General features: G+C 43.1%; 1 protein-coding gene across 5 annotated transcripts in view; it reads right to left on the bottom strand.

The window, feature by feature from the left end:
* The window catches only part of SH3KBP1 (SH3 domain containing kinase binding protein 1), a 340,123-nt gene that overhangs the window by 67,177 nt on the left and 246,771 nt on the right, over positions 1–26,175 (bottom strand). For all 5 annotated transcript variants that reach the window (XM_047715300.1, XM_047715297.1, XM_047715298.1 and 2 more), the window contains one exon: positions 17,594–17,688. In XM_047715300.1, the coding sequence (XP_047571256.1) occupies positions 17,594–17,688 (95 nt within the window). The remainder of the gene's footprint in view (positions 1–17,593; positions 17,689–26,175) is intronic.

The following is a 26,175-nucleotide window of genomic DNA, read 5'->3' as shown; positions in this document are numbered from 1 at the left end:
GGTGGGAGGCGCGTGAAAGCAGGACAATGAGATAGCAGCCAACCAGTGAGGAAAGAGGCAGTGCGGCCAAGATACTGGAAAATGTGAGGGTGACTGTTTACATTCTTTTCAAACCTGGGACACTATCAATAATCACACCAGTACCACAGATATAACCCAAGATGATGATCACCCTAGCAGACTATGAGATTCCAACAATGAGGACAGGACAGTATAGGCAGTCAAGGGGGTGGCTTTTGAATGAGGCAGGAGTTTGCAGTGGGAAAGAGTGAGAGGTCAGCATGTAGATGAAAGTTTCCAGAACAACGACAATTAGAAATAAGCTCTACCAGCATGAAAGCAGAGGAATGTAGACCTGGACTCTATGAAGAACCTGGAGTGTGGAAAGATCAGTATTTCTGACAGAGAATGTTCACTCTTCTATGACCAAGTTCCCAAAATGGTTTCTCTATGCCTCATCACCAGGCAGGTATTTGAGTAAAATATGCTATTTTCCTTATAAAAAACAAATGATGTTTTTCCTTTGAAGGAATGAATAAAAAGAGCCTTAGCTCTGCTGTACCCCTACCTCTACATTCTGCGCTCTGTCAGGTTATCGGAGCTATCTCAGGGACAGGGGAATGACAGCAAACTGGGGCCAGCTGAGACTTGAGCGCTCCACTAGTTATAAAAACTCTGGGTCTCGGTTTCTTGACACACAAAATCTTGGCGAGGCATAAAGAGCGATATGACCACTGGTGGTTATCAGCATTACAGCAATTCTATGGACTGGTCCCAGGGAACCTGAGGGACAATGTGGCCATGAAAGCTTCTGAATTAAGCTCACACACATGTGTCACCACCCTTGGGTGAAACCATCAGTGGCCGCAGCTCACATACTTGGAAGAAGGACGAGGTGAGGGACACCAAGGCCCCAGGGCGCATCTGAGGAGGGAGAAGTTGCCCACACCCCAATGTCCTGCCTTCATCCACTCGATCCTGCCACAGGAGCCCCTGTGGAATGTGTCTGAAGTATTCCAGCACTTCCCACGGTTACCACAGCAAAGGCCGGCTCATGGCCGCTCCCTGATGGACAACTTGTTGGCCAAAAATCACCAGTGAGCTCTGGTGTATCTGCATCTAAGTCTTGGCACTACAAATGCTGAGAAAAGACAAACTTGCCACCTGACTTGTAAATTGGTTAAAACAATGAGCCACAACCTCGTCCTGGACTCCCTTTTGTCGAGAATGCAAAGCAACCTAACAGTTTAGGGTTTCTCAAAGTTAGCTTCACATTTAGAATCACTGGGGGAATTTTTAAAATTCCCAATGCCTGGGCTACACCCTACACCAATTCGAGCACAATTTCTAGAGGGTGGGACAGGAAATTGGCACTTTTTAGAGGTTCCCCAGGTCCTTCCAATATGCAGGTTAACAATCGTTGATTTGGACCAGGGCTTCTCAAACTTTAATGCACATACTATCCACTAGGGGATCTTGTGAAAATGCCAATTTGGATTCAACAGGTCTAGAACAGGTCTGAGATTCAGTATTTCTAACAGGTTTCTGGGTGATGCATATACTGCTGGTCCATGGACCAACTCTGAGTAGCAAGATTCTCAAAAATGGTAAACTTTTTGAAAACAAGGATCTTATCTTTATAACCTCTGCAGCCATCAAATACCTAGAACATTGCCTAGCAAATATCAGTTCTGCATAAATGTTGTCTGAATGGATGAAATGGTGGATGGCCCAATCTTCCCCCAGAATATGGATCTACTTCTCTCAATTTTCAAACATCAGAAGTGAGGTTCAGTTGAATGAGGAAGAGGCAGGTATAGATTAGCTACACAAGAAAGCTTCATTTAAGGGGGCCTGGCTGGCTCAGTGGGTAGAGCATTTGACTCTTGATCTCAGGGTCGTGAGTCCAAGCCCCACGTTGGGTGTAGAGATTACTTTAAAAAAAGTCACATAAAAAAAAGAAAGCTTCATCTATATGATCTAGCTTACCTGTTGCTCTGTACCACATTAATTATTTGTTGGTAATTGTGGAAACAACTTTTTAAAAAAAGATTTTATTTATTTATTTGACAGGCAGAGATCACAAGCAGGCAGAGAGGGAAGCACAGAAAGAGAGGGAAGCAAGCTCCCCAATGAGCAGAGAGACCGATGTGGGGCTCGATCCCAGGACACTGAGATCATGACCTGAGCCGAAGGCAGAGGCTTAACCCACTGAGCCACCCAGGCGCCCTAATTGTGGAAACAACTTAAAAAGTACCTCCAAAATGTAGGCCACATTTTCTCAGACATGGTAAGTGCACCAAATATTTGAGTTCAGAAGGGAATGCATAGCTTACAAATGGACATATCAAACCAAACAATGGAAAGATTAAAATGGTTTCATCCGCTGGTCCAAATGAAAAGAAAAGCACTTTGCTCAGTCACTTCTCTTGGTGGTCAGCTGTCCCCACATTCCCCAGAAATTCCCAATTTCCCAGAAGTTACCCAGCATGGCTGAAAAAAAAATTTTCATGGCCTTCTCTGATGACTGAGATATAGCTCCAGGAGAAAGTGAGTGCTGAACACTTTCAGTGTGGCTGTTAAGTGAGCCTCAGAGTGTCCCAAGGGGGTCTTACACCCTCAGCATCCCACCAGCTATAGAGAAAGCAGTGTTTAATATTTACTAATGAACGTCTTCTGCATGGAGCTTCAGGGGGGCCCTTGAGAGAAAGATCCATAGAAGCCAGAGCCCAGGAGCACTCAGCTTTGCCTCTGCTTGTTAACACCTCCCCAAGAGATGCAATTATTCTGCATGGCTGGGATTTCTGCTCAGAATTTCCAACATCCCCGTCAGTCAGTTATTAAAGCAGGCTTATCAACATCATGGTTTATGAGGTAAGAGGGGAAAAAGAAGACTACTGTCTACCTCAGTGTCAGAAGAAATGCCTGGCAGACCACAGTTTGTGAGAGAAGCCAAGGAGACAGCCCCAGAGATGAACTCACTCATGGAAATGTCACATTCCAGACTAAAAAAAACCAATAGAACAGATCAATGGAACCAGGAGCTGGTTACTTGAAAAGATAAACAAAAGGGATAAATCTTTAGCCAGACTCATCAAGAAAAAAAGACAGCATTCAAATAAATAAAACTGCAAATGAAGGAAGAGAAATAACAACTGATGCCACAGAAATACAAAAAACTGTAAGAGAATATTATGAAAAATTATAAGCCAACAAATTGGACAACCTAGAGGAAATCGACAAATTCCCAGAGACATATAACCTCCCAAAACTGAATCAGGAAGAAACAGAAAATTTGAACAGACTGATTACCAGCAATGAAATTCAATCAGTAATCAAAAAATTCCCAACAAACTAAAGTCAGGACCAGATGGTCTCACAGGGGAATTCTACCAAACACTTAAAGCAGAGTCAATACCTATTCTTCTCAAACTATTCCAAAAAATAGAAGAGGAAGGAAGCTTCCAAATTCATTCTATCAGACCAGCATTACCTTGACACTAAAACCAGATAAAGACACTACAAAAAAAGAGAACTATAGGCCAATATCACTGATGAACATACATGCAAAATTGAGAGGAGAAGTGAGCTGAGGGAAATCGGAGGGGGAGACGAGCCATGAGAGACTGTGGACTCTGAGAAACAAACTGGGGGTTTTGGAGGGAAAGGAGGTGGGGGGGTTGGGTGAGCCTGGTGGTGGGTATTAAGGGGGTATGGATTGCATGAAGCACTGGGTGTGGCGCATAAACAATGAATCTTCAAATACTGAAAAAATAAAATTTTTAAAAAATGCTCAACAAAATATCAGCAAACCAAATCCAACAGTACATTAAAAAATCATTCACCATGATCAAGTGGGATTTACACCTGGATTGCCAGGATGGTTTGATAGTCACAAATCAGTGTGCTACATCACATTAACAAGAGAAAGGTTAAAAACCAAACGATCACCTCAACAGATGCAGAAAAAGCATCTGACAAAGTACAACATCCATTCATGATAAAAACTCTTGACAAGGGGCACCTGGGTGGCTCAGTGGGTTAAAGCCTCTGCCTTCAGCTCAGGTCATGGTCTCAGGGTCCTGGAATCGAGCCCCGCATCGGGCTCTCTGCTTGGCAGGGAGCCTGCTTCCTCCTCTCTCTCTGCCTCTCTGACTATTTGTGATCTCTCTCTCTCTCTCTGTCAAATAAATAAATAGATGTCTTTAAAAAAAAAAAAACTCTTGACAAAGTAGGTCTAGAGGGAACATACCTGAACATAATGAAGGCCTTATATGAAAAATCCACAGCTAACACCATCCTTAGTGGGGAAAACCTGACAGCCTTTTCCTCTAAGGTCAGGAACAAGACAGGGATGTCCACTGTCCCCACTTCTACTCAACACAGTAGTGGAGGTCCTAGCCATAGTCAAACTTCCACTATTTGCAGATGACATGAGACTCTATATGGAAAACCCTGACGACTCCACCAAAAACTACTCAAACTGATAAATGAATTCAGTAAGGCTGCAGGACACAATATTAATATACAGAAATCTGCTGCATTTCTATACACTAACAATGAAGTACCAAAAAAAGAAATTAAGAGAAGAATCCCACTCACAGTTATACCAAAAATAATAAAATACTTAGGAATAAACTTAACCAAGGAGGTAAAAGACCTCTACCACAAAAACTACAAAAACACTGATTAATTAAAGGAAAAAGAAATTAAAAGAAATTAAAGGAAAAAAAATGTCACATTCCAAATGTTAACATCCTAGGATCATCAAGGCTTAGGGAGTCATTCACTGTTTCGTGACCCTGGGAGCTCATGACTTCAAAGAGTTTATCTAACTTGTAAAAAATCCTGACTTTTTATTGGGCAAGAACGTAGCGGCTTTTGCAACACTAACTTCTGCTTCTGTCACTGTACATATTATATAACTGGCAATGAGAAACTGGATGAGGAACACAAGGAGCAGTAATCAAGGCTCCGCTCGGTCATGCCGATATGAATGGAAGTGGGGATGGATGCCTGAAAAGTATGCAGAAATGCCTCTATGTCTGTAAGCCACCCATACCGTACCTCACATTTTCCTGCTTCTTTGTACATACTTTGTGATTGTATATTTTCAACAACTGTACATGCTACACTGTTGAGACTGGATTTTGAGGTCTTCCTTATAAGAGTGTTGAGTTTTGTTAATGGCGAGCAAATGGCTCACGGATCAGCTTGACCTGTCAAGGCATGGCTTAAAGCTTTGTTAGGCTATAGGGTAGGTTAGGGGAGCGCTGTTCCTGTGACTGCCCCTTCTGGATTCCCAGTGAGATGCCAGGTGTGTTCAGCAAAGTTTTCCGACCCTACTTGGCTGGAACTCCAACATCTCCCATCCCTGGTGACTTCTGGGATATTCCCTCCGCTTGCAGCCCACCCAAGCCCCAGGCTTATTTTCTTCCAGGCCTGGTGGAGTCTTGCCCAGTTGATGCATGGCTTAGTATTTGGCAAGACTCAAAGGACTCCTATATATAGTTTTCTGGAGCCCTTCCTTTGTACAGCTCCCTCCTCAGCGATTCGTTGTCCTGAAAAGTCCAGCCACCTTGGCAGCCCTGAATTACAACCTGTTTCCTCTATCCGATGAGTCTTCTGCTTTCTGTTGGGGCTCCACTAGGCTCTGCTGCAATTTAGAAGAAAGCCAGGGTTGATGTGAAATCCTTTTCTCAAGGATTACATCCCCACGCTGTGTATTACCCAGTGCCTAAAAATAGTGGGTTCATGTATTTTGTCCAGTTTAAAAGTTGTCTTTGGCAGGAGGGTAAGTCTCACACCTTTGACTCCATCGTGGCAATAACCAGAAGTTATGTTTGCTTAAAAAGACTGTTTCTTTAATTAGAATTTATTTTTTTTCTAGGTTTAATAGAACTTGAAGCTCTATCTTTAAAAGTCTGAGCTATTTCAAGGTCTAATTCCCAAAAGAAGTCCTAGAGAAAGAATTTCTAAAATGAAAAGGCGCACGAGAGTTTTTAATTATCCTAGAGTCTCCTCTGCTAGTCGTATGCACCTTTCTCTAAGAGGGAAGGTTGAATGTTCCCTGAGGAAAAGTAGAGTCAGTATTAAACATCGTTATATGGAAAATTTAAATACATGCGGTAAGTCAGTGCCACCCAACTTTTTCAGATAATGGCACACATATATAATGATAATATGTTCATGACATATCACTGGAAGCCAAACGCTGTTGAAGGCCATCAACCCAGTGTGGGTTTCGGGCTACCTAAGTCCCTTTCCATCTACCTGGAGAGCTGAGGGGATCACCACCTTATACTCCCATAACTCACTCATAGCACATGGGTTAGGATTTGCCTAACTTTGAGTCCAGATGTCACTAAGAACTGAGCAAAAAGCTGACCTCAAATCTTGGTCCCCAGAAAGAGAACAGAACTTCCACAGACATTATGAGAGGCAGGCAGCAGGCAGGGATGAGGAAGGCCTGAAGGGATTTTAATAGCGGACAAGCCAGAGCGGAAGCCCCAGAGGCCTCATTACTCACAGCCTGTTTCCCTCTTAGAAAAAGATGCTTCTATCTGAAGCTTCTTCAGAGAACGGCACCCAACAGATACTTCTATACTGGTCCAACTCCAGGGTCACCATTCACACTGGGCATCTCCTGGAAGTCTGGGGCATGGCCATTGAGGTTGCGCATAGACAAATATACAAAAATAGCTTACCAATTTCATTATTTTATTTGCAGGCTATACAACCTTAAGTTTCAGGAGATACTTGTGCTTTTAGCCTTTTTTCTAATATCAGAATGAAAGAACTTCTACTCTCATAAATCAACTTCAAAAATTAGTAATCATGTGAAAAGGAGATATTTGCAGAGAGGACCTTTCCTATGTACTTATGATTGGGCTTTAAGCATGACATGTGCCATTAACACATAAAGGCACGTGAACAAGTCATACACAAAATGCAACTCATTAAGGAAGCACTTTTACATTTTGGGGGGGGTCTATTTAAACATAATCAAGGATGCAAAATTATGCAAGTTTTTTTCCATAGAAATTTTCCATTTTCTACTTGTTAAGTCATTTACATTGAGATGACAATTTAATGCTAATTTTTTAAAAAGAGTTATTTATTTGAGAAAGAGAGGGAGGGAGCGTGCTATGCAGAGGTAGGGGGAGGGGCAGAGGGAAAGAATCTTTAAGCAGCCTCCTTGATGAGCACGGACCCCGCCGGGAGGCTCAGTCTCAGGACCCTGAGATCATGACCCGAGCCAAAACCAAGAGTCGGACACTTAACCGACTGAGCCACCCAGGTGTCCGTTTCATGCTAAATTTTGAAAGCTGTTTCTAATGATACTTCTGGCTCATCCACAGCACGTGGCTAGTAACACAGTGTACCTCTCAAGGATGTTCATCCTATAGCTGAGTGTTCATTTGCATTTATGTTTAGAAAACTGTATTGATTCTCCATCTTGACACATGCTTTTCTTCCATTAAAATGGTAGTAGATATAATCAAAAATCATTTTGCTTCATTGACAGAGACACTGACATTTATAAAGCATCTTATATTATGTTTTAAGAGATTTTCTTAGCTCTTGCCCTACCTCTAAGAGGTAACAAAGAAAGCTGTTATGGATGAAGGTGGGGGAGTATCTTCATTTCACAGATAAGGACCAGGAAGGAATATGAGGTAAAGGGCATGCCCATGACCATTATGAACGTCAAGATCATCCATCCAAGCCAGCTGTAGCAACTATTCATAAATTCCTAAATGCCTACCTTCCATTTCCATTCTTCACCAGACATATCTATATTTCAGTTTTCAAAGGAAAACTTATTCCTTGGCATAAAAATTTGTTTGGTGGTCTTTTTCTCTCTACTCTGCGAATTTGGCTTATGGGCCATGTGCAATGAGTGAAAAATACAATTCCCAGGTCAAATCTAGGCCCTCAGGCTGCTCAGCTGAGCCCAAGCCTGACTGGTAGCATGTGGTTACATCTGTTTGCCACCTTGGGGGAAAAGGTTCTGACAAGGGAGATCTGTGGTCTTGTGTTATAAAGAATATTCCCAGGAAGACTGAGGACAAAACCAATGTCCTTGAAATTCACGCAATTACTTATCAGGCAATTACTTAGTCTCAAATCACCTTGTAAGAAAAACAGACCAATCAATATTCTCTTAACAGTAGCACTGCAGAGAGTGAGTTCTTAATTTTGCCAAAGTTCGATTTAGCAGTATTTTCTTTCATAGACTGTGCCTTTGGTGTCATGTCTAATAACTCTTTCTCCAATGTTTTCATAAATAACATTTTGCGGTTTTGGTTTTACATGTAGATCTATGTTACATTTTAGTAGAACTATTTCACACGTGGATCTACTCAGTCCATTCTGAGTTAATTTTTGCAGGATGTGTTAAGTTTAGGTTAGGGTATTTTTGTTTTTGTTTTGTTTATGGATTTCCAATGGTGCCAATACCACTTCTGAAAAGACTACCCTTTCTTTCTGAAATTCTCCTTGCACCTTTGTTGAAAATTAATTGGCTATATTTTTTGGGTCTGTTTCTAGACATTCTATCTTGGGGGCCAGCAAACGATAGCCCATGGACCAAATCTGGCTTGCTACCTATTTCTGTTCATCCCACTGAGAATAGTTTATACATTTTTAAATGGTTTTAAAAAACCAAAGAAGAATATTTCAAGGAATGTGAAAATCACACAAAATTCAAATTTAAGTGTCTATAAATAAAGTTTTATTGGAACTCAGCCATGCCCATTCATTTGCTTCTATGACTTGCTTTTGCATAGCTGCAACAAAGACCATCAAGCCTAAAATATTTACTCTCTGGCCCTTTACAGAAAAAGTTGGCTAAGCTCTGATCTAGAATATGAGGCTCCTTATATATATCCATGCAGAACCTCGGGGGTTCTCTGAATGCCATTGTAAAAAAAAAAATGCTTGTAAGGACAGAAGCTTTAAATAGAACCTCTGAAAGCCCTGAGGAAGGCAGAAAAGGAATGCACTTAATAGCCAGCTACCCTTTCCAACTAGGACTGAAATATAAAAGCCTGAAGTAAAACTATTCTTACAAGGATGAATTGTACTACATTATCTAGTTAACTAGAAAATGGAGGAAATTTAAGTCTAAAAGATATTTATTTTAAATGATGTTTTTCTTAAATATCTCTCTGAGTCATAAACTAAGAAAAAACACTTATAATGTGAAAGATGACAGGTTAATGTCATGAATATAAGGTATTTTTATAAAAATCAATTGGAAAATGACACATAAGATTTTCAACTTGAGTAATCATTTTAAAAAATGCAAACACCTATCAGATTAGCAGAGATTAGAAAGAACGATAATATCCAAGGATGACAAGGATAGGAAAACATATTCGCACACAGTGCTGGGGAGGCTAAATTGGCATAATCTTTTATGACATCACTCAAATATATTTAAAAGGAACTGAGGCAGCATTACAGTTAGCTACTTATCATCAAGAAATAATAACAACTATTAACATTTTTACAGTACTCACTCTGAGCGAGGCATGCTAAGTGCTTTACCTCCTTTAACTCATTTAATCTTTGCAATGCCAGGAGGTAAGTACTAATATCAACCCCACTTCACAGATGTGGAAACTGAGGCACAGAGAAACTGAGCAATCTTCCCAAGGTTATACAAGACGTAGAAAGTGGTAGAACCAATTACACGTGCAAGAGTTTACAAAGTGATGACCGCATGCAACATGGTCTAAAATAAGGAAAACCTAGAAACAAACATAAAAGAGAACCACGGTACTTCATACAACAGGACTCTAAGGAACTATTTAACTATGCTGCCGAAGACAGGCATGATATGTTTGGAAAGAAGAGGGTTACAAAATAATGTGTGTGTATATGATCTTATTTTTCTTTTGAGCTGAAATTTGTGTGTTGTCTCTGTGTGTAAAACATTTGGAAGACTACAGCTCAGATACTGAGAGGTACCGAAGGTGGTAAGGTCACAGGTGATTTCGACTTTTCCTGGTATTTATCTGTTTATCTGTTTTTCTTCTCACTTTTTCCCTAGAGTAGGTATTACTCATGTTAATTTTAAAATACTATCTAAAAGTACATCCCATGCCACTTTCCGTCTCAGAAAAGCATATTTTAGTAAAATGTAAATGTGAACGTAAAGAGCTTTGTGATACTTTCATAAGACAGAGGTTATATAACTATAATAAATTACTTCTTTCCTAACAAAAGTCAAAAAATAGATAATAAAGGGGAATTTCAGGGAAAGTGCTGAACTGAATTTCAGGACAGTTCAGTACATGAAGTAAAAACTTCCAGTCACTGGGCATTTGTTTTTTTCTTCTTCCCATAATAACTTCTCAGAACACTAGCGAGAATTCAACTTTTATGTTTCTAAAGCCCTTTGAGCCACAACATCTCATTTAATTCTCACAATGGCCCTCTCTGAGTAATACAAACAGAAAGGTTGGCAATGGAAAACAGAGTTTCTCTAATTCCTTGAGACACCTGCAGGTGTTTCTGTGTGTTGCAGGAGAAAAGGATCCTGTGGCGGTGTTGCACGGATTACTAACTTCCTGCCACTCTGGACGGGGGTGACCGTCAGGCTGAACAAACGCAGGGTCCCTTTCAACAGTTCGGCATCACTTGCGGGGGCATAAAAAGCTGGGGACTCTTTTCAGTGGCAAACTCCTCTATCAAAAATCTGCCATCATGGGCGCCTGGGTGGCTCAGTGGGTTAAGCCGCTGCCTTCAGCTCAGGTCATGATCTCAGGGTCCTGGGATCGAGTCCCGCGTCGGGCTCTCTGCTCAGCGGGGAGCCTGCTTCCCTTCCTCTCTCTCTGCCTGCCTCTCTACCTACTTGTGATCTCTGTCTGCCAAATAAATAAATAAAATCTTAAAAAAAAAAATCTGCCATCATGGCCGTCAGAATTTGGGGGTGGTACTGTTTTGGCTGTCTCCTGGTAAACGAAAGAGAAAATTTCTACCACATCAAGTCCTACGTTTACCAACCTCATCTAATTTAAAACTGTGTTTAGGATAATAAATGAGCTCAGTGAGGAAGAGTTTTGATCAAATGTACTTACGGTATCAGGATTCTTTGTAACGGTTCCAGTGTTCTGGTTACTTTAAAGAGGAAGACAAAACAGAAGCAAACGGTATTCCTTGGGATTTCTAATGCTCTGAGGAGGAGATATATTGTGGCTTCTGTCCGTAGGAAGGACATATGCAGTCTAACAAGGCAGGCCATACCACAAAAAATACGTCCTATGACACAAAAGACTCATTTGGTGAACACTGGCGTTCTTCAAATGTGTGTAAGCCCAGATGATCCCGGCCCTGTGCTTAACTTCTTCATTCACTCATGAAACATGTTCTCCTAATGGGTCTGTCAGTGTGTCATCATTTTCAGGGTGACACCTGCTAATTTACTCCTCACCCTTGAAACCACACTTAATCCTAGCATTTTAGCTCTGCTAAAAGCTTCAGCAGTGCAAAGAGAAGGGGTCAAGGCCAGCAATCTATTTAGCTGATGGGCTTTCTTATACCAGCCTGAGAACCTTTCTTGAGATTCCTAAAACCTCTTCTCGTTGAGGAAACATCCTCACTTCCTATGGGGCGGGAAGCAAGGAAGTGTGAAAATATTTCTCTCGTGAATAAGTGTTCCAATTAATGAATTAATCAGAGGGAGGCAGGAAGGGAAAATAAACATTAGAACAAACAAACGAACACATAATCACAGAATGACTTAAGCAGGAGCTCAGGACTCCCACCTATCTCTTTCTCTCTCTCCTCCTTCCTCCCTCTCTCCCTCCCACCCTTCCTTCCTTCCTTCATTCCATCCTCTCCCTCCCTCCCTTCCTTCCTCCCTTCCTCCCTTTCTCTTCCTTTCTTCCTTCCTTCCATTCATTCTTCATGCTAAAAGCAACCAGAAAACTAAGTGGTACCCAGTGGGAAGAAAGAGGAAGGCAAAATCAGCCGGCATGGAAGAAAGCAGAAGGAAGGGGGAGAAGAGGGCTTCAGGCACGGAAAGAACCAATATTAGCCCTGAGCTGAGCTCATTATCTCCTCTGCACTGATGATCATTTCATTTCCGTGGAGGGGATGGAATCAGAAAGTCACGGATGATCCTGACCCAAAGAGATCACAAACATGGATACCACCAACACGCAAGCAGATAGGGTAATGGCATGGTAATACCGTTTCCCTGATTAAATGATGATCACATCTTTAAGGTAGAAAGCAAATTTGATAGGCACTTGCCCTAGATATCCAGCAATAGAGGATGACTCTGTGAGTAGACAAGTCGCCTCTGGGAGCGGCTGAGCCCCACCTTCTAAGAGCATCTGACAGCCCCACAAGGCAGCTCAGGCCCCACAACCCTGCCCTAGTTCTGCCCCTGGCATGCTTGGAGACCCTGGGAAAGTCACTTCTGCGCTCTAGGCCTCTGGTCCTTCCCCGTGGTCTACACAGGACACCTGTGGTCCCACCTAACTTCCAGGGCCACCATGAGGGAAAGGAATGGCGACGAGGGGCCCTGGGCTGCTGCTGCCAGCTACCCTGGAAGCATCCTGCACTGGGAAGCCACGGTCGCACACATAAACTGACCCATTATTAACTGAGGTGCTCAAGAGTTGTCTAGAAAGGAGGAGCGTAGAGATGAAGGAAGCTACAGTCCTAACTCCACCCTCACAGCAGGTCCAGCTCCAAATATTGAACGGTCCCTGGTTTGAAATATCCTGAGGAACAGGTAAAACTCTCACCTCATATTTTTTTCTCTTCTTGAAAAGATTTTTAATTTATTCATTTGAGAGAGAGAGAGCAAGTGAGAGCACGAGCGGGATGGGGGGGAAGGGGAGAGGCAGAGGGAGAAGCAGACTCCTGGCTGAGCAGGGAGTCCTAGGCGGGACTCAGTCCTGGCACCCCAGGATCATGACCCCAGCTGAAGGCTGACGCTTAACCACCTGTGACACCCAGGCACCCCACTTTGTATTTTTTCTTCTATTTCTACCTTTATCTAATCTTCTGGCTTCCTTCTTTCTTTAGGGCACACCTATCAGTTTCCTTCCCCTTCCTTCCATCTCCATGCCCCATGATTTTTATCAATAATATTATCTTTCATAGTGTTTACTTTCATGTTCTCAAATAGGCTTATACCCATGAAGAAATGAGGGCGGGGGGTGTCTGCTTTGTTAGGGGTCAAAGACACAGCTACTCAGGGGAGCTTTTTAATAAGAAATATAGACTTAAAGATCCTTGTTTACAAAGGGCTCACATGGGAAGCCCTTCCTTCCAGGTTAAGGGGGCTGAAGCCAAGAGGCTGTCGGCCAAGGTCAGGAACATCAGCCCTCTCCAAAGCTGGGCTCGCTTACCCCCAGGTGGCAGCGGTCTGAGCAAGGAGCGCCCGGAGGTGGCCACCGTTACAGCTGAACCCCAGCCCGGCCTGCACCAGGCTGCTCTCAGCCTTTCTTTAGGGAGCTTCTCTCATTGGAAACCAGACCCAGAGGCTTCTGAACCCTTTCAACCATGCTCTGAGCACAAATCACGAAGGCAGGGATGGGGGCGGCAGGAACACAGATGAAGGAGCTATTTTTGAGTGACTGGAAATAAAAGCTAAACACAGGTGTGTTCTGTGCAAATGGAAATGTTCCCAAATCCACAAGAATTCTTTATAAATAAACTAAAAAACAAACCATTTGGGTTGCCACATTTCATCCTAGTTTCCAGGGACACACACAAATAGTTCAGGTCTTTGCACATTATTTCAGGAACCGTGGAGGGCTTACAGGCACCCACTAAGGGTGTCTGACTCATTTTCTAGAAAGCTACACAAAATGACAATCTAGGGCTAAAAACGAGGGCAATGCATGCCCTGTGACTCCTGCCACAGCCCAGAAAAACAGGACAAAGGGAAACCACCTTAGCTAACTCTGAAACAAAAACACTGATGGAATTTGGGGTAAATTGAGAACCTCTCCAGCCAAAGAAGTTGAATTTAGACAACAATGATTCAGGTCTTTCATCTCAACTCATACACATAATAAAGCAGCACATCAAAATACACAATAAACAAATCAAAGCGAAGCTCTTCTCTTTACAGTATCAACAGCACACATTCATCTAAATGAATTTATAGGTGATTCTTTAACTCTGAGGAAGATGTAAGAATTTTCTATAACGTCAGCAGGGTATGACAGACTCAGAGTCCATTTTCCCCCACTTTTCAGCAAGTAAAATACTTAACGGCATATTTTTTCTCCAAATTCTTGCTGAAATCTCACCCCTTGTGAATTCCGAGCTATTTTCAGGCAAGTCTTCCACCACTGTTACCCCCCTCCCCCTTATAACATGGTGTTCCTGCCCCAGCAGCAAACTGGGCCCAATCACAAGAGCCCTTCCTTCCCCATTTCCAAGGTCAGAGAAAGAGCAACCAAAGTTGAAGCGACGATCTATGTATACGCAGCACCTTAGCAAATCCTCACAGCAGCCCTGTGAGGTCTGCCTTCTGGCTGAGGAAACTGAGGCTCAGAGGGGTTAAGTGAAATGCCCAGTGACACACAGCCATGAATGGTGTTGCTGGGATTCAAACCCTGGTTTCTCTGAGCAGGCAGCCTACATGGCACTTGTCATTTTAAAATGCTTCCAACCAAGTGGAATGTTAGGTCAAGGGTGGCAGATATTTTTGGGGAATAAAAGTCAAAACCGGCAGAAGGACAGGATATCAAGAGACCCGATTTCACAGACCATATAAAAGAATAATAAAAACAAAATTGATAGTACACAGGGGACATTTAAAGTAACAAGCTAAAAATGGGCCCAGGTATACATAATGCAGCATGAGTTAAGGCTGACTGTATTATTAGCTATTGAAAAACCAGCTATGTGGGTTGACAGAGGCCATCCTGGGCAGCAGGAACAGGGGCTGGGTCAAGTTAGGGAGGATTCATGAGCAGGTTGGGGATATCCCAGGAGAGCTTACTGTAGAACAGTGATGTGGACCAAGGCCAGAAAAGCCAGACTGAGGCCAGAGCGCCTGGGCACATGGGTACCAGGAGAATCGAGCTGGATTTGACAATAAAGGAGAGGAAAGTTGCTAAAGACTTTCACTGGAGCAGAGGGGTCCCATGAGCAAAGCACCATTAGGAGATGATAAAACGAGGGGGCTGGGGTGCCAGCATCCCTCCACCCCTGACTGCCCCAGCGTCCTCCTCTGGAGCAGGTGCCATGGAGGGAGCCGGGAGAGGAAGGAAGTACAGCCTCTGGCCTGGGCCTGGCTCTCCCAAGGACATGAAGAGGCAGAGACATAGGAAGGCAGAATCGCTAGGTTCTGGCGCTGCTGGGCTCACGAGTGGGGGTAGGGCTGACGGAAGGGGAGCAAGGGTGAAAGTGACACAGGCGCTCTTGGCCTGAAGAGCGGGAGCAGGGTGTAAGCCAAGTCAAGGGGCCAAGTCTATGGCAAGGATAACGAGGTCACGTTTTGCAAATGTCATAATATTATCTATAAGCTGCTTCCGTTTCTAAACTGCACTTAACTGCAGGAAGCTACGAAAGCAGGGACATCTGGCACGATCTCCCGGACAACTGAGACCAGCCTTGCACAGCCGTCCGTTCCTTTCTCCCGGCCGTGCACGTGGAGGATGGAACCAGGAGACAGTCTCTTTCTGACTAAGCTCTTTAGAAAAATTCAATTCTTTTTATCAGACTGGATCTCAAGCTGGTAGGAACAAAAACATCAAGATGAATGTGTTCTCATCATAGGTAATCAAATGACAAGGACAGGAATATAATATATTAAGGTAGAAATAGATGTATTCAGATAACAGACCATCCGTGGTAGGTTCTCCCCGCCAAACTTTATTAAATATTATTGGTACATCTGGTTTTCGGTTAAAAAGAGGCTGCCCCCCTCTGAATGAAAAGAAAAACAAAAACAGTAGAGTGCCTCCCCCCGTTGCAAAGCATGGGTTACTGTGCTCTCCGGGCACTCGTCATAGGAGAAAGTGATCTGCCCCTTTCCCTGCAGGACTAACACCAATTATCTGTGCTGATTATTGAACTATTCGTATTATGCTTTACACCTATTTAGCAACTTCTTTATTCCGAATGTTCCATGCAGGGTATGGTTCAAAATAGGAAACGCGCCGTGCAGAAGCCACCTGAGGGAGGCGTGGCTGAAGGCTGACGGGGAAGGGTGGTAAAGAAAGAGAAGAACTGCTCTGCCTCCTTGGCAGAAAGGAACAAGACGGGCCGCATTTTACCCGGCTCTGATTTCCTCCTGCCACAGAAAACACTTAAGAGAAATACGCTAAAATGAATGCGGGAGAACAGTTTACATGTAAAACAATGGTCAAGTTCTTGGCCTCTCAGCAGCACTGGGAGTAGTTTGCTATTCCAGAAAGGAATTCCACCACTTTATGGACACACTTGGGGATGCGGGAAGGGGGTGTAGGCAAACCCCGTGATCCCCTTCTTCTCTGTAATGGCCACAGGAGCAAGACCCAGAGCCTACTTCCCTCACCCTAACCCCTGCCTGTTCTCTCTCCTCTTTCCCCGCACTCTCCACCCTGCCAATGCTTTCCAGCCCTGCACGAGCACAGGCAGCCATGACGACCCCCAAGTCACGCTTGTCCCGAGAGCATCACGTGTTCCGGGCCACTCACTTGGACCTCAGAATAAAGCCACTTAGACATCTGAAAGATGGGTCAGCTTTTCACCATACCTGACCATCATGAGAATCCTGTATCTCAAACAAAACGTCATCTATTCTAGGAATCATTTAAATAATGTATCTTTCAACCACCTACTTGGTGAGTACCATTGCATAAAAGCATAAACAGTACATGGTTCGGACCCTGTTAAGCTGTGTCACTTCACACGGATTTTTATAGCTCTCTGTATGTTTATAGAGCTCTGCCTGTAGTGATGATAAAATCATCCAACCTTCTTCGCCCAGACAAGACAAGCAAAATTCTCTCAGCCATGCTACCTGTCTTTGATCGGAACAGCACACATTCTTTACACGTTTGCTGCCCGTGAGGTATGACCTGCATTTTTTTTTTATTATTTATTTGTTTGACAGACAGAGATCACAAGTAGGCAGAGAGGCAGGCATAGAGAGCGGAGGAAGCGGACTCCCTGCTGAGCAGAGAGCCCGATGTGGGGCTCGATCCCAGGACCTGGGAACATGACCTGAGCCAAAAAGGCAGAGGCTTTAACCCACTGAGCCACCCAGGCGCCCCGGTATGACCTGCATTTTTAAAGCCCCTCTTTGGATACCTCAGGACAGGGCAGGCTCTCCAGCCAAGCAGGCCGCCTACTGGGTTAGCCGCTCTGGGATGGAGTTTTCCACCGGGCCATGCCAATCTGCTGCTGGCTCCAAGGCCAACAGAACCTATTTGGTTTTCAAGTTCGTTCACTCACCTGGATGTGTCGGGCTTAGCCCGATCAAGAGAAAAGACGCAAGAGTCTTTCTCGGTAGTTCAGGAAATGAAAATCAAATGTTTAAAGGCCTAAAACAAAAGCTTGTACTGTCCAGTCAATGCCTCTGAGCGGCTCGCCATTTCAAAGGCAGGAGGGAAGCTTTGCTTACCTTATTGATGAGAGTCACTATATCTCCTTCTTTGATTGTCAATTCATCATCATTCTGTGCCTCATATGGAAATATTACTTTGCAGTAATCCTTGGCTGTAAGAAGAAAAGACAACACAACCTTTACAATGCCTCTTCTAATGGATGGTTCAGGAAAAGATGCCAACTCTCACATTAAGTTCAGGGAAAAGCACACTTAACAGAGAGGATAAAAGGATTGAATAAAGAAAGGGTCACCTGCGAGAAACTACCTAAGATTGCTCATCTGGGGCTCACGCTTACTTATTCTCTTCACTTTTCCCCTTCACAAATCATGTGATGTCATCAAGTGCCATTGACTGCTTTGCATCTCTCAGGCAGAAATCCAAAAAGATTTCTTTGGTCTCACGTGTATATTTTATGTGCTCTTTATTTTATATACCATTTTCTATACTCTTTGGGGTATGTATAAGCAGACATGATCTACAAAGAGCAAAAAGCTTAAATTCTGCCCTCACTGCCTTCTTCCACACCTCATTAAATCAGTAACAGGTTATGTGTGTATGTTAAATGCTTCCAAGGTACTCAAAACAATAATAATAAAAAAAAAGACTCCATTACGGTATATCTCCTGAGACAGATATTTCTATGTGAACATGTGTCAACCACAAAGAGCCAACAAATACTCACTAAATGTTCTTTATATACATGTGTATACTGGGGAGACAAACTTGTTCAAATATGTCCCAAGGCCTCTCTGGGGGAAACTATTTAGGTGAGGATGGTCATTAGCAAGGATGTCCCCCAAAGACAGAAAAACACTGAAAACCAGTTCAAACATGCCATCAATTATATGCTTTTGATGTCTATCTGACGTTAGCAGCGCCAGGCTGACTCAGTCAGAAGAGCGTATGGCTCCTGATCTTGGGGTTATGAGCTCGAGCCTCCACGTTCGGTGTAGAGATTGCATTAGTAAATAAATAAACTTTAAAAAAAAAGAAAGCCAATCTGATGTTAAATCTTCTCTATTTATGCAAAAGCACCAGTTTAGAAGAGAGCCAAAACATTGTCAGGTATCCAGGAAAGTAAAACTTGGAAAAGTGGGGTTCGATGACTTGGGATTAAAGGTAGAAAGGAAAATTCCAGAGAATTAGTATCTACTGGGACAGGCATTTATTATTCTGCAGCTAAGTCAACAATCCTAATGGCTTTAGATGGCCTTAGATATTTCCCAAGGATCAGGCCAGTTCCTGCAGACAGATCATAACTTAGAGCTATATACACAAGTATTAATTATATGGTCCCTAGCACAATTTATATGACTGAAATGTGGTGGGTTTTATTATGGTTAATGTCACATCAATCAAAGAGAGTGATATATAAAATAAAGGCAATAAAAAGATCTGTAATACAGACACACTGTGGTCTAGGGTTGGTTCAGATATGATGGGAGGGCAGGGAGGAGAGAGGGAGAGGGGGCTGGGAAAGAGAGGGACTCACTTTCTGTGGTAAAGAGTTTTGCTTTCTGTCCAATGGACAGAGTATATCAGTTACATCCCCTGTCCTAGTGTTGGAAACCTTTCATTTTAGGTACTCTGGGCCCCTGATGCCTTTTGCTCATTAAGCCATGCTGAGGGGCACTGGTTTTAAATCCCATCAATATTAATTGGCCTAAAGGAAATAAAAGCAAAAATGAACTTTTGGGACTTCATCAAGAAAAAAAGCTTCTGCACAGCAAAGGAAGCAGTCAACAAAACAAAGAGGCAATCTACGGAATGGGAGAAGATATTCGCAAATGACAATACAGATAAAGGGCTCATATGCGAGATCTATAAAGAACTCCTCAAACTTAACACACACAAAACAGATAATCACGTCAAAAAATGGACAGAAGACATGAACAGACACTTCTCCAAAGAAGACAGACAAATGGCTAACAGACACATGAAAAAATGTTCATCATCATTAGCCATCACGGAGATTCAAATCAAAACCACATTGAGGGGCGCCTGGGTGGCTCAGTGGGTTAAGCCGCTGCCTTCGGCTCAGGTCATGATCTCAGGGTCCTGGGATCGAGTCCCACATCGGGCTCTCTGCTCGGCAAGAAGCCTGCTTCCCTCTCTCTCTGCCTGCCTCTCCGTCTACTTGTGATCTCTCTCTGTCAAATAAATAAATAAAATCTTAAAAAAAAAAAAAAACCACATTGAGAAACCACCTTACTACCAGTTAGAATGGTCAAAATCAACAAGACTGTAAACAACAAGTGTTGGAGAGGATGTGGATAAAGGGGAACCCTCTTACACTGTTGGTAGGAATGCAAGTTGGTGCAGCCATTTTGGAAAACAGTGTGGAGATTCCTCAAAAAATTAAAAATAGAGGTTCCCTATGACCCTGCAATTGCACTAATGGGTATTTACCCCAAAGATATAGATGTAGTGAAAAGAAGGGCCCCAATGTATGTATGGAGCCCAATGTTCATAGCAGCAATGGCCACAGTCGCCAAACTGTGGAAAGAACCAAGATCCCTGGGGTGCCTGGGTGGCTCAGTGGGTTAAGCCTCTGCCTTCGGCTCAGGTCATGATCTCAGGGTCCTGGGATCGAGTCCCGCATCGGGCTCTTTGCTCAGCAGGGAGCCTACTTCCTCCTCCTCTCTCTCTCTCTGCCTGCCTCTCTGCCTACTTGTGATCTCTCTCTGTCAAATAAACTCAATAAAATCTTTTTAAAAGTTTAAAAAAAAAGAACCAAGATGCCCTTCAACAGATGAATGGATAAAGAAGATGTGGTCAATATATACATGGAGTATTATGCTTCCATCAGAAAAGATGAATACCCAACTTTATATCAACATGGATAGGACTGGAGGAGATGATGCTGAGTGAAATAAGTCAAGCAGAGAGAGTCAATTATCATATGGTTTCATTTACTTGTGAAGCATAAGGAAGAACATGGAGGACATTAGGAGAAGGAAAGGAAAAGTGAATTGGGGGAAATCGGAGGGGGAGACAACCATGAGAGACTGTGGACTCTGAGAAACAAGCTGAGGGTTTTGGAACAGAAAGGGGTGGGGGGATGGGTGAGCCTGGTGGTGGGTACTAAGGAGGGCACGTATTGCATGGAGCACTGGGTGTGGTGCATAAACAATGAATCTTGGAACACTGAAAAAATAAAATAAAATTTAAAAAATATTAATCTGCCTAACGATTCTTAGGTCCACAGTTACCTATGTTTCATCTCTCTTTAATTAGTAATAGCAAACCTCCCAAATTCTGAATCAGCCAAATATTCTAAAAGGAGGGAAAAAGCTAAGCATCTTTAAATTGGATAATGACAGCTCTTTACCAATTTTCCTACTGACTGTGCTAGTGAAATATGACTATCCAACCTCAGAACTTCCAACAATGAAGTAAATACAGCATTACTGAAGAACTGCCCTGCAGAGTCCCAGTCTGAAGAATAATTCATTGGACTGAAGTCATGGAAATATTTTACAAACAAGATAAGACACCTGTGGTCAACAAAGGGAAAAGAAGCATTGTTTCTATTCCTTTCCATCAAAAAAGTTCATTAAGGGGGCACCTGGGTGGCTCAGTGGGTTAAAGCCTCTGCCTTCAGCTCAGGTCATGATCCCAGGACCCTGGGATGGAGCCCCACATCGGGCTCTCTGCTCAGTGGGAAGCCTGCTTCCTCCTCTCTCTCTGCCTGCCTCTCTGCCTACTTGTGATCTCTGTCAAATAAATAAATAAAATCTTAAAAAAAAAGTTCATTAAGTGAGGTAGACATTTGTTCACAGGAGCCATTCCCCATCCTCTTCCCAGTTCATATAACTCTGCTGCAATCAGGTACTTTTTTGGGAACAGGGAACCCCCCCACACCCATGGCTGTGGAAATAAGTGAGATATGTCTAGGCAAATAATGTTAATCTCACTCCCCTTTGTCAATGATTGTCGATGTGATCTACTTAGATGTGAGAGGAAATCTGCTGGGAGGGGGAGTGAGGCTGTTAGATTTTGTTCCCTGATTAAAAAAAAGGATTGTGAGGAAAATAGTTGCCCCTGCCTTTTTGCTTTCAACACTGTCTCGTCCTTGTTGGAAGACAGCATAGTGTTTGGCACTGTTTCAGTCATATTTCAACCATGAGAGGAAAGCCAGGAAAATCACAGAGGAGGGGACTCTGAGTCTTGACACCACTGAGATATCTGTCAGATTAACCAACGTTAAGGGGGCCTGTCTCTGGATCCCTTGTTACCTGACTCCAATAAACTGTACTGCTTACTGCCACTTTGTGGCTCCATAGGTCTTTATCACTCAAAGCAGAAGGTACTGTGACAAGAAGGAACTCCGTAGAAGAGGACATCTCCAGTTACCTCCCCTGAAACTCTTGAGTATAACCTGCCTCCACTCAGAAATCCACTTCCTATGCATCTGTGTCACTCCCTCTCCCCCCATCTCTTCCTTTGTTACCTCAAGAACTGGCCCATAGCAGGGGATCAATAAATGACTGTGGGATTGACTTATAACCAACATAGTAAGAAAATATTTACAAAAAACTACTAGTCTGCCTTTAAAATGTTTCACAGGGCCATTTTGTTTTCTGTCCAGTTTCGCTATTAGTTAAGGAGGGCAGGTATACCCCTGCCCCCCTTTTTTAAAAACAGCTTTAATGACATATAATTTTCATACCAGATAATTCACCCATTTTAGTTACATGCTATGAATAATTTTAATAAATGTATATAGTTACATGACCATCAGCATAACCTAGTTTTAAAACATTCCCACCATGTATGCGATTTTATGTGTGAGGCATTAGACAAAGAATTATCTGGAAGGCACCAATTTCAGATAAAAGGAGTAGATACGGGTATCAGTGGCTACTCTCAACTACCATTGTCCATGAAGCAGGTTTTGATATCACGCTTGCCCCTTTTTGTATCACCCTAACCTGATGCAGCTCCCACTTAACGTTTCTTGATCCCCTAGTGATATCTACAAAGTGGAGGAAAATTTGAGGGACAGCTAAACAGGAGGAGAGTGTCCTGGGCCAGGAGTCAGGACTGTCAAGACTAGGTTCAGTCCCAGCTGGGCTGTCCTGAGCATAAAATCTGAGGCAGCTACGCTGTAGCTTTGGACTTCAGTGTCCTTAGGTGTAAAATGAGAGACTGGCCAAGGAAGGATGAGAGAAGAGTCTGGTTAACTTCCGCAGAGCACTTTTTAGCAAACTTCAACTTATTCCAAAACTCCAATATAAAACAACTAAAAACAGAGATGCTCTGGTTAAATTAGAGAGTGGGGCCGGCCCATCCCCCACCTGGGACCCTGGAACAATCTCAGTGAAGCTCTGGAGGCTCCAAAAACCACACCAGACTAGGCCTGAGTTCTGGCCACCTCTGACATTCCATGGTTCTAGTCATGGGCACTGAAACTCAGCTATCTCCAATCAAACATGGCAACCAGAGACTCCCACTTTAAGCCCTCATGATATATTTAAAGTAAGATTTTGTCTTTACCACTGAGGTATTTGGGTCCTAATTCAGCACTACTGGAAAATAAAAACATGTTGTCAGTTTGGATGTACCGGTGGTTTTAAGATACTAAAAAATAAGTGAAAAAATGAATTAATTCTGAGACTATGACTTTAATTTCAGAGTATATGGAACAAAGATGTTCCCTACTTTAATTTAAACATTTCTTGAAGGACCACCACGAAAAAGACATTGTCAGTCCTTGAGTCTGTGATATGCAAGTCACTACCCATTGCACCCTCATGTAGAAGTGACGAACTAATGCCTGGGGAAAGGCGAGGGTAAAGGATGACAAGAAGAAAGGACAAACAGTAGAGGAAGCACAGAGTCACTCTGACGAGGTATGGCTGTGGTGTTGCAGAGGAAGGCACGATTACATTCAGGAGGGAGTTCACAAAGGAGGAGGCATTTGATATGTCTTGAAAGAAGAATATAATTCCAGTGCTTTTTGGATGGGGGAAGATTAGAAATTTTAAAATGAGTAGCAGACAGAGAGGGAGAGGAAGGGAACGAAATTTTGGAGGCAGGCATTTTCCATTTATTCATCAATTAGATGGATTTAATTAGTCCAAGATCACATAGATGCCACCATGTGCAGAAAAAAAATAAAAGCACAACTTATCCAGCAACTGAGATGAATTCGTCTCTATCTTCAAAGAAAGATTTAAAATAAAACTGACGAATTAGCCTAAGACTGAAATCCTGAGTTAATTCTTGAGCTTTTTTGTCTTTTTAAAAATATTTATGTATTTATTTTTAAGTAATATCTACACGCAGTGTGGGGCTTGAACTCAACCCTGACATCAAGAGTTGTGAACTCTACCGACTGAGGCAGCCAGGCACCTGTTAAGCTTTTTGTCTCAGAGTCCTTTAAGAACCTGATAAAAACAAAAACCAAAAAAACCCACAAAAAATAGTAATTCCTTCTTTCCAGAAAAAGGAAAAAAAAAAAAAAAGACACATTCAAAGGTGCAGAGAAAATGCTGTGTAAGATATCAGAAGGTTCAAGGACCCTGAGACCTTTGCCTACTTCCAAATCAAGATCCCCTATTCTAAGTACTGATGGGCATTCCACTTTTAAGAAAGTTGTTCTATTAAAACCCCCAAGAAGTCCAGTCATGATTCACATCACCCCCCCGCAACAAAAACTACATTACTTCAATCTCTAGATTTCTAGAAATTTACATGAGATTAAAAACAGACTGTTTAAGAAACTGAACTCACATGCCCACAGCCCATGACTCCCTTCAGATGGTTTTATAATCTATTCATACAAAAACAAATAAACCAAATTAAAAAAATTCCCTCAGCTTAAAAAAAAATAAAAGCAGAACAAATAGAATAAATATATCAGCAAGCAGAACATGCGCGCGCGCACACACACACACCACACACACACACACCCCAAGGAAATAACATTAAATGCAGGACCGTTCTCCAGGCTCAATTCTAGTACATGAAGATTGAAATCCCATGTGTCACAGAGGCTGGTAGGAAACCTTCCAGAACTTCCAGCAGTGGTAGAAAGTACCAGGTCACGCTTAGAATTCTTCTCCTTTGGAATACCAGAACAAAAGTGTCAAGCTCAGCGTTTCTACTTTCACCAACATCAAAACCTAAAGTTCTTTCATTAAAGTGACAAATACTATCTGAGGCACTACTGGTTCATAATCACTTATCCAGAAGCCCTGGAGATAGAATTTTTCAGAGTTTAGAAAGGAAATGTATTACATCCACACAATGGGTAACATCCTCACAGCTGGGGCCTGGGGCTATACCCAACCATCAAATACTTTAAAATTCTGCAATAAATGGATGATTTGTCCCCCCAACTAGGATAAATAAAGACTATATATAAATGCATGTTAGTCCAGGACAAGTTTTATCACTCAACAAGAGATAGAACCTTTTAGTTTTCCAGCTTTTTGTATTTTGGAAATGCAATAAGGGTATGGACCTGGGTCACATTCTGGAGGAAAGAGACTAAGTTAAATAAGACTGGGCACTGGTTCTCAAGGAGCTTATAACCAAGGAGAGGGAATGAGGCACAGAGCTCCTGACAAGGATAGAGTGATGTCTCCAGCTTAAAGCATCAGAGGATCATGAATGGGGAATCATTTCCCAAAGGAAAGAGTCAGGCTCCCTTCTTAGAGGAGTAAAATGGCACCGGGCTCTATAGAATGTTCTATGACTTTTACCAGAGGAGTAGGAGTCGAGGAAGTGTTTCCCAACCATTCCTGATGACAAGAATGATGCAGGGCACCTGTTCCTTCTATGCCTTCCCATATTCCCTTCTCTGGGGGCCGCCATCAACAGGTCTGAGGCAGAACCAGCAATCCACATGTGCCCTGGCGATTCTCATCAACAAGGAAGCTTAAGGAACAGTCTACATCAGAGGTTCTCACGCACGAGTGGGCATCAGCATCAGAGGAAGGATGTGTGAAAAAAGAACCCCCGAGGTTCCTGATCCTGGAGGGTTGAGCAAGGCCTGGAGATCTGCATGTCTCAGCTCCCAGGTGATGCTGATGCTGCTGGTCCAGGGAGCACGCCGTGAGAGCCACCGATGCGGCCAGGGGTGTTAGCAAACACTCAATGCTAGAGAGAAGCAAAACAACGGTGGGGACCCGGAGGGTGGGCCCGTGTGGTGGGGGTGCCATGGCTGGGTGTGGTATAGGACAGATGTAGACAGAAAAGCCAGTCCTGGGTCCGTTTGAGGATCCAGGGCTAGCGGGGAGGGCTGGAAAGAATCTTCGCTTGTCATTTGCTCAGTAAATATTAACTAAGCGTCCACTGCGCGCCCAGCAGCAGAGATGCGGCAGTGCCCTTGTAGAGCTTAGTCGAAGTCTGCACCAGCAGTTTGCAAATAGGGTTCATTTGCTCCCCGGGCAGGCACCAGCAAAGCCAGGAGACATTGTGGTTGCCACAGTAGGAGGGGTTGGTAACAATAAACGGCATCAAGGGAATGGAGGCTGGGGAAGCTACTGAACATCCTGTAATGGGCACAGAACAGTCCCGACAACAAAGAGTGATCTGGTCCAAATATTAATAGTGCCAAGGTGGAAAAACCCTGGCCTACACTCAA

The sequence above is a fragment of the Lutra lutra genome, chromosome X, assembly GCF_902655055.1.
Source record: "Lutra lutra chromosome X, mLutLut1.2, whole genome shotgun sequence".
Taxonomy (NCBI): Eukaryota; Metazoa; Chordata; class Mammalia; order Carnivora; family Mustelidae; genus Lutra; species Lutra lutra.
The sequence above is the reverse complement of the archived record's forward strand: the minus strand, read 5'-3'. Positions and strand labels throughout refer to the sequence as shown.